General features: G+C 51.0%; 1 protein-coding gene across 1 annotated transcript in view; it reads left to right on the top strand.

Moving 5' to 3' along the window:
* Positions 1 to 7,224, top strand: part of USP20 (ubiquitin specific peptidase 20) — a 19,040-nt gene extending 11,816 nt beyond the window's left edge. Inside the window, exons 14-25 of the mRNA XM_017745459.1 lie at positions 1 to 121; positions 591 to 685; positions 1,183 to 1,216; positions 1,430 to 1,475; positions 1,747 to 1,927; positions 2,370 to 2,496; positions 2,581 to 2,750; positions 3,381 to 3,462; positions 3,738 to 3,846; positions 4,196 to 4,298; positions 4,550 to 4,621; positions 5,291 to 7,224. The exon at positions 1 to 121 is cut by the window's left edge and continues 1 nt beyond it. Coding sequence (XP_017600948.1) covers positions 1 to 121; positions 591 to 685; positions 1,183 to 1,216; positions 1,430 to 1,475; positions 1,747 to 1,927; positions 2,370 to 2,496; positions 2,581 to 2,750; positions 3,381 to 3,462; positions 3,738 to 3,846; positions 4,196 to 4,298; positions 4,550 to 4,621; positions 5,291 to 5,451 — 1,301 coding nt within the window. The 3' untranslated portion in view covers positions 5,452 to 7,224. The remainder of the gene's footprint in view (positions 122 to 590; positions 686 to 1,182; positions 1,217 to 1,429; positions 1,476 to 1,746; positions 1,928 to 2,369; positions 2,497 to 2,580; positions 2,751 to 3,380; positions 3,463 to 3,737; positions 3,847 to 4,195; positions 4,299 to 4,549; positions 4,622 to 5,290) is intronic.
* Positions 7,225 to 7,693: the final 469 nt, after the last annotated feature.

Raw genomic sequence — 7,693 nt, 5'->3', positions numbered from 1 at the left:
AAGAGGACTTGGCCAGGCTGCACTCTGCCATCTACCAAAACGTGCCAGCTAAGACAGGGGCGTGTGGGGACAACTATGCCTCTCAAGGCTGGATTGCTTTCATCATGGAGTATATCCGGAGGTGTGTTCCCTATGCAGGACCTCTGTTTTCTGGGATTTGCCCTGCAGTGCTGGAAGGCAGCTGTCCCTAACCAGTGGTGTTAACATTGGAATGTCAATTGGAACCATTCCTTGGAGGACAGCTTTTGGTACCTCACCGAGGGTGGAGCCTTTTCATGTGGACCAGTTGTTACTGCTCCTCTAGACCTCTCACACACCTTGAGAGCTCTCATGCAGCTGATCACCCCTCACTGCTGCCTTTAGCTCAGACTTGCCCTCCAGAGCAAATTAATTCCTGGTGTAGTTTTCCAAATAATTTCCAGTTTGAGTAGGAATATCAGCTGAGAGCAGTTGTGCTTTCTGTGCTCCTCTGGGATGTGGGATGAGCTTAGGACCTACAGCTAGAAGGAAATTTATCATCCAGTTGGGGTTTTGTGTGCCAAAGCATTCAGCTATTTTATTTATAACTCTTAATCTCTTCTCCTTTGCAGATTTGTGGTGTCCTGTATCCCTAGCTGGTTTTGGGGTCCTGTGGTGACACTGGAGGATTGCCTTGCTGCCTTTTTTGCAGCAGATGAGTTGAAGGGTGAGTTTTTTCGGTGGGGTCTGACAGCATGGAGGAGCATTCCATATGCATTTTGAAGGCAGATTAAATCTCCTAGAGATCCTGCCTTGGTGTGTCATTAGAGACCGGCAGTGCCGAAAGTTGGCAGCTCAGCATCTCTGAGCAGGAGGGAACTTTTCCACCTGCTCAGGGGTGGGAAATCTGGATGAGAATGTCCTCAGTGAGGAGCAGGTAGAGCTGTTGGCTGGCTGAGTGCTGTGGCTCCTCAGTTTCTTCACTTTCTCATCTTTCAGCTCTGGAAGACTCACACCATTTGCTGTTCAGGTGTGGTGGTGGGCACTTTCCTGCTAATTGACTGCTTCCCCTTCTTGCCTACACTTACTGAGAGGAGTTGTTTTGATCTCTTCTCATCCTGGCCTGCCCAAAAGGCTCTTAATCTGCTTACTGTCTGGAAATGTCGCTGCGTCAGCCTCGTATGCTCTGAGCAGCTGCATAATGGCTCTCTTCTCTCTCTACAGGGGACAACATGTACAGCTGTGAACGGTGTAAGAAGTAAGTTGGCATTACCTGTATTGTGTTGCATGTCTGGAGTTTTATTTCTGGAACTCTATTTCTCTGTACTGCTGTCAGATACTTTGCTGTGTCCTCTTCCTGGTCAATTCTTCTGCTGGAATTCAGGATTTGTCTTGGATTCCAAAGCAAGCAAGACCCAGCCATGCCTTTGCTGTAGAGAGTCCTCACAGCTCATTTCTTTTCCTCCCTCAGGCTGCGGAATGGAGTGAAGTACTGCAAAGTTCTCCGGCTCCCAGAGGTGGGTAAAAGCACCTTGTTTCCTAATTTTCTTCTAACAGCCACTGAAGAGGTGAGGAGGCCAGAGGCAGAATAAAACCAGCAGGTTTTTTGGTGGCAAAGTCCTGTATCTAGATCAGAAGAGACTTTCTCAGTCTAACTGATGAGCCAGCAGGATTAATGAGAAACAGGCAAAGAACTCCTGCAAAGATCAGACACACAGAGATGTGCTGTGCTCCCAGAACTCCCGTGGCAAAACTGCCCTTTGATGTCCTCTATCCTTGGTCTTTTAGATCCTTTGCATCCACTTGAAACGGTTCCGGCACGAGGTGATGTATTCCTTCAAGATCAACAGCCACGTCTCCTTCCCCTTGGAAGGGCTGGATCTGCGACCTTTCCTCGCCAAGGAGTGTGTGTCCCAGATCACCACCTACGACCTCCTGTCAGTCATCTGTCACCACGGCACAGCTGGCAGTAAGTCCTTCCCTGGAGGAGGAACAGGATGGGAGGAGTGTGACTGAGGCAGGAGCGTGGTCAGGAGTAGCCAACACCTCTGCTGGGCTGAAGGGCAGCATAAGACCCCCTCCATTCTCTGCTCTGCCTGAGCAGCCTCTGCCCTTTGAAAAGTGAACTGAGCAGTTTCTGACAGATCCCCTGCAGCTCTTTCACCCTCCCCACGGGCTTGGCTCAAACCCTTTCCCACTGTTCAGTCTTGCTGAGAGGCCTTTCCAAGGAAGGGAAATCAGGGTGACAGTGCCAGGCTCTGCTGCTCCAGCAAAGCTTGCCTGAACAGGAATTATCCTTTTTTTTTTGTCTCTCTCTCTGTTCTGTGCCAGCAGCTAATCGTGTTTGCGCTGCTGACATTATCCCAGGCCTGCCTTCTGTCTGCACTGCAGAACTGTGCTTTCTGTTCCAGGTGGCCACTACATTGCCTACTGCCAGAACGTGATCAATGGCCAGTGGTACGAGTTCGATGACCAGTACGTCACCGAGGTCCACGAGACCGTGGTGCAGAATGCAGAAGCCTATGTGCTGTTCTACAGGTGAGCTGTGCCCTCAGCCCCTTCCTGGGTACAAAACACCTGGAAATGCACTTCACAAATGGAGTTTTCCTTTCCTTGCTCCAGGAAAAGCAGTGAGGAGGCTGTGCGAGAGCGTCAGAAGGTCGTGTCCCTGGCCAGCATGAAGGAGCACAGTTTGCTCCAGTTCTACATCTCTCGAGAGTGGCTCAATAAATTCAACACCTTTGCTGAGCCTGGGCCCATCACCAACCATACCTTTCTGTGCTCCCATGGAGGTAAGGCTGCTGGACCTGGGAGCAGCACCTTTTGTGCTTCCTGGTGCGTTAACAAATGTAGGAAAAAGCTCCAGCTGCCATCCTGATATGGGGAAGCTGCAGTGGGATCCTCTTTGGCAGAAACTCCAGCCTGCTCAGGGAGGGATGAGACAATTGCCCATTGTGCTGCTGGTTGGTGGCCTGGGGGGATGTGTAGTGCTGGGAAACAACAGTTTTCAGTTCTCTGTGTTTAAAAACAAACCTGTAGAAAGTAGATAGGGCTGGGTTTATCTGTGTTACCCTGTCAGCAGGGCTGGCCCTCGGGGGTTTGTTTGGAGAAGGGAGCACGTGCTGTGGAAGGGAGCTGATAGCACATCTGACTCTGCTGCTGCTTCATCAGCCATGCTGGGGAGTACTCAGTGTTTGTAAATCTCTCTTCTAAACTGGAAATGAGGCACTTGATTAGAAATTGAGGCTGTGGATTGAGAAACCTCCACAGTTAATGAACTCATGACTGTCTTCCATTAGCAAAGGAAGCATATTGTGGAATCAGAGTTCTCAGAAAGGAACATCAGCCTTTTTATTTGTGTCTGTTGTATGCAGCAATAATGAGATCCCTGATTAACTCTTCCACTTGCCTTTCCTCCACAGGGATCCCTCCTAATAAATACCATTACATTGATGACCTGGTTGTGATTCTGCCCCAAAATGTGTGGGAATATCTCTACAACAGGTGAATGTGGGCATTCCATTCTTTCTCCCCGTATTTGTAGAGTGTCCTGATCTAAGCCAGGACAGTATCAGTTCCTGTCCCAAAAGGACAGCAAGAGCTAAGCCAGAACAGCAAAAGTGTGGCTGAGTAAAGGCAGCTCTGTGCCCTCAGCTGCAGATGCACCTCCCTCACCAGTGTCTGGAGTAGTATAAAAATCCCTGTCTGTAGGGTGCAGGGCTGGGAAGAGTTTCCACTCTGCTGCAGTTCTCCATTCTGCTCCCTCTCCCCGTGCCCAGGTTTGGGGGTGGCCCTGCTGTGAACCATCTGTACGTGTGCTCCATTTGCCAAGTGGAGATCGAAGCCCTCGCCAAGCGCAGGAGGATCGAAATCGACACCTTCATCAAGGTTGGCATGGGAAGCATCTGGAAGCAAGGCAAAGGGCAGGGGTGGGAAATGGAGACCTGGAAAACTCCTACCTGTTTTCCAGAACATCATCTACAGTACAGCCAGGAGATTGGCCTGGGGGTTCCCCAGTGCAGAGGGGCAACTGGGGGGTGAGAATGCTGTGCAGACAGAAAGTGTGAAACCATCCTTGTCTCATGCCTGCTCTGGTGAGCAGGAACAGGGTGTGAGGAAGGAATTACATGGGGTTCTTCTGGAGAATGGCAAGGCTGCCTTACAGTTAATGGAAGGGCCTCCCCAAGATCTCAGGAATGACTAAGTCTTTCCTGTATCTCTGTTCCTGCTCTCCCAGCTGAACAAGGCTTTCCAGGCAGAGGAGTCTCCAAGTGTCATCTACTGCATCAGCATGCAGTGGTTCCGGGAGTGGGAGGCCTTTGTCAAGGGCAAGGATAACGGTAAGGATCAGACACTGGGGTCTGTCAGAGGGGAGAGGGGGAATGGAAACGAGTCCATTTGCTGGATCCTGGCTGAGTACTGCCCCTGGCTGGGGTGACAAGGCTGGGCAGGGTTCAGGCACCAGCCACTGGGGCTGCCTGCAGGTCCCCAGGGCAGGACAGAGATGACAAATAGAAGAAGTTAGGAAAGTAGATGAATCTGGAGGCAATGAGGAAATCAGATGGTGTTTGACATATTTGTTCTCCTACAGAGCCGCCTGGACCAATTGACAACACCAAGATTGCCCTCACGAAACCAGGTGGCCACGTGCAAGTCAAGCAGGGTAAGGCTGGTGCTTGCTGCCTGTGGTGTTCCTAAAAGGTGGAGACTGTTCCACTGGATCTGGCTGTCCTTAATGAAGTTACAGAGCAAGATGGTGTTGCAGAGGATTGACAGTTCTCTACCCAGCCCCTGCCCTGAGTGAGCCAGTTCTCTAGTGGCAGCTCCTGCATGACCAGTTTGCTGCTGGGACTGGTTCCTGCAGACCCCCAGCTCCTGCCTTGCTGCTCCCCAGGCCCCTTCCACCATTCCCCTTTGTGCTGGAGCTTTGATCTTGCATTGCTTTTGATGTGGTCTTCATTCAGCATCTGTTGTGGTCCCCCTTTCAAAGTTAAAACAGCCTTATGTTGTGCCTGGCGAGGTTTGGATATTAGGAAAGTTTCTATATGGAAAGGGCTGTCAGGGTTTGGAACAGGCTGCCCAGGGCAGTGGTGGAGTCCCCACCCCTGGAGGGATTTAAACGATGTGTAGATGTGGTTCCTGGGGACATGGATCAGTGGAGGACACACCGGTGCTTCCAGCAGGAGGCGGCACTGCAGGGGCTTTGTGAGGGGACCAGCGGTGTCTCGTCCTCTTGGGATGGGCGTGCGAGGGGAGGTGTTTGGAGAGGAAATCCTGGTGCTGTGGTGCCCTTTCTACGGGTGCATCCGGTTACTGGTGGTGTCCCTTCCAGGTGCTGACTACGGGCAGATCTCCGAGGAGACGTGGGTTTATCTAAGCACCCTGTACGGAGGGGGCCCCGAGATTGCCATCAGACAGAACGTGGCCCAGGTGCAGGAACTGGAAAACCTCCACGGGGAGCAGAAGATTGAAGCAGAGACACGTGCGGTGTGATCTGTGCGGATGGGGCAGGGCAGGGATGGCACAGGTACCTCTGTGGGGGGATGGGAGGCTGAGAATCCTGAGGGGTCAAACGTCCTCCGTTTTCTGGGACTCAAGGTGTGTGCAGCTCCCCCACCACTCCCGGGGCAGGCAGGCTTCCTCCTCCTTTCACGTGGCTCTGAGCACGGGGTGGTGCTGGGAGAGACTGGGACAAAGCTCCTGCACCTGACCTCTGGCTGAAGCCGTGGTCTGAGGCTGCAGCCACAGTCACAGGGCTGTCCTGACCTGAGCCCTCTCCCTTTCCTTAGCATACACCAAACCAGCACTCCCAGCTTGTCCCCAGTGCACTGAGCTCTGCTCCTTTGCAGATTTTGCTTTTGGCACTTTTCTTTTTAACTCAAACATGTAAACATAATGAGATGTTATTTATGTTTCCAGCGGGCAGTGTTGCAACCAGAGAAACCTGTTTTTGAGGCTGAGGAAAGCCATGAGGTCTCCCTGTGGTTTTGTGCTGGTGGTGCACAGCTGTCACAACTTCCTAGTTTTGCTCTTTATCAAATTCTTGTAAATTCAGTTGCAATCAACTAAGAAATTTGGAAAGAAGCTTTCCCTTCTCCTCTCACTCCCAAACCCACACCTTCATGGTCCTGCAGAATTTTATTTTCTCCTTGTGTCTCATCTCCTATGTTCAGCATGTTTTTGGACAACAAAGCTGGAAGGTGAGTCCTCCTTCCCAAAGCCTTCCTCAGACTGACCCTGCCATGAGCCTGTGTGTCTCCCTCAGCTGGTGAGAAGCTGAGGGGGGTGAAGCTGAGGAGGGGCCCCTTTGTTCACACAGAGCCCCTTCAGAGGGGTCACCCAGGGCTGGGGAGAGGGCCTGGCTGAGCAGGGCCCAGGCTGGTGAAGCAGCTTTTTAGGAATGAGCTGCTTTCTGCAAACAAGCCCCCACCTGTGTGCTGAGGTCATTCCAGATGTCCTTTTTGTTTACAGTGGCTCATTTAATGAATTTGTTCCCCAATCTACTGCCACCAGTGCAGCCAAGAAGCAGCTGCTGGAGGCAGCAGAGACAGGAATGAAGGCAAAAAAGGCCAAACTCCACTTTCCTCAGCAGGGCTATTCTTAAAATACTTTGTTCATTTTGCAGCAAGGCAAGAGTTTAATCTTTGCAAGCCTTTGAGTGCAGTTTAATGGAGGCAGAGAAGGCAGGGCCAGAAGAACCAAACTGTGGGTTCATGGTGTGGGTGATTACACAGCAGCAAGTCTGGCCTTAGTGGTGCCAGACACTGCATGGAGCTGGGACCTCCTGAGCTCCTCACGAAAAATGGGAAGAAGGGGGAGAAAAGGAAAGGCTGCTCCTTGACTTAGAGATAGAAGGGGGTAGGACAGGAGAATTTGAGAAGGAAAACATGGCCTTCATGTTATTTTTTCTTTTACTTTTTTTTTTTTTTTGATCAAGTGTTTGTTGCAAAAAGCAACTTCTTTAAACATTGTCTGTAATTGATTCAGCATGTTAATTTTACAATCCTGTTCATGGGATGCTTGTTTAGACCCAGCCAGGCCCTAGGAGAGGTCAGAGAACGAGCCACTGTTGGTATTCTCATTGTTCCAAGCTGTCTTTGTTCCCCACTGCAGCAGCCCTGGGATCTGCTGCAGAGCCTGCAGGGCTGCATGTCCGTGTTGTCTGTGTTCCAGAGGGTGCTGTACAGACTGTAATGACACTCCTGTGCTTCAGTGTTAGACCTTGTGCTGAAAGTGGTACAATAAATACATGTGCATTCAACAAGGCCTGCCTTGCCTCGTGAGAGGGGCTGACAGCTCCAGGGAGTGGGGTGGTGAAGGAAGAAAAAATTTAAAAAATTAAATATAAAAATCCAAACTTCCACCTGACCAGAGGCTGTGTGGGGACAGATCCTTCTGGGCAGCAGCGAGAGGAGCCTGAGGCTACTAAACCATCCTGTGCCCATTCAGAGGGCACCTGCCCCTTTAGTCTCTGTTCACAGACCTCCCTTCACCTTTCATTAACCCCATTTCACCTGAGTGTGCCTCAGAAAGCTCCGGGGGTCTGGATGTGCTACTCATTGACCACATTATTATCCTGGAAGTAACTTGCAAGGGAAGGAGTTGAAGTTTCATTGAGCTGTTCCAGGATTCTGCAAGAGTTTCCTGTCACTGTTGTGTGGCCAAATATCCCTGCTGGTCCATTGCCCTCCCTTGGTAACATGTCAGCAGCCTGTTCCCCAGGGAACACCAGGCT

Source organism: Corvus brachyrhynchos, unplaced genomic scaffold, assembly GCF_000691975.1.
Source record: "Corvus brachyrhynchos isolate BGI_N302 unplaced genomic scaffold, ASM69197v1 scaffold59, whole genome shotgun sequence".
NCBI lineage: Eukaryota > Metazoa > Chordata > Aves > Passeriformes > Corvidae > Corvus > Corvus brachyrhynchos.
Note: the sequence above shows the minus strand (reverse complement) of the source record. Positions and strands in the feature narration are given on the sequence as shown.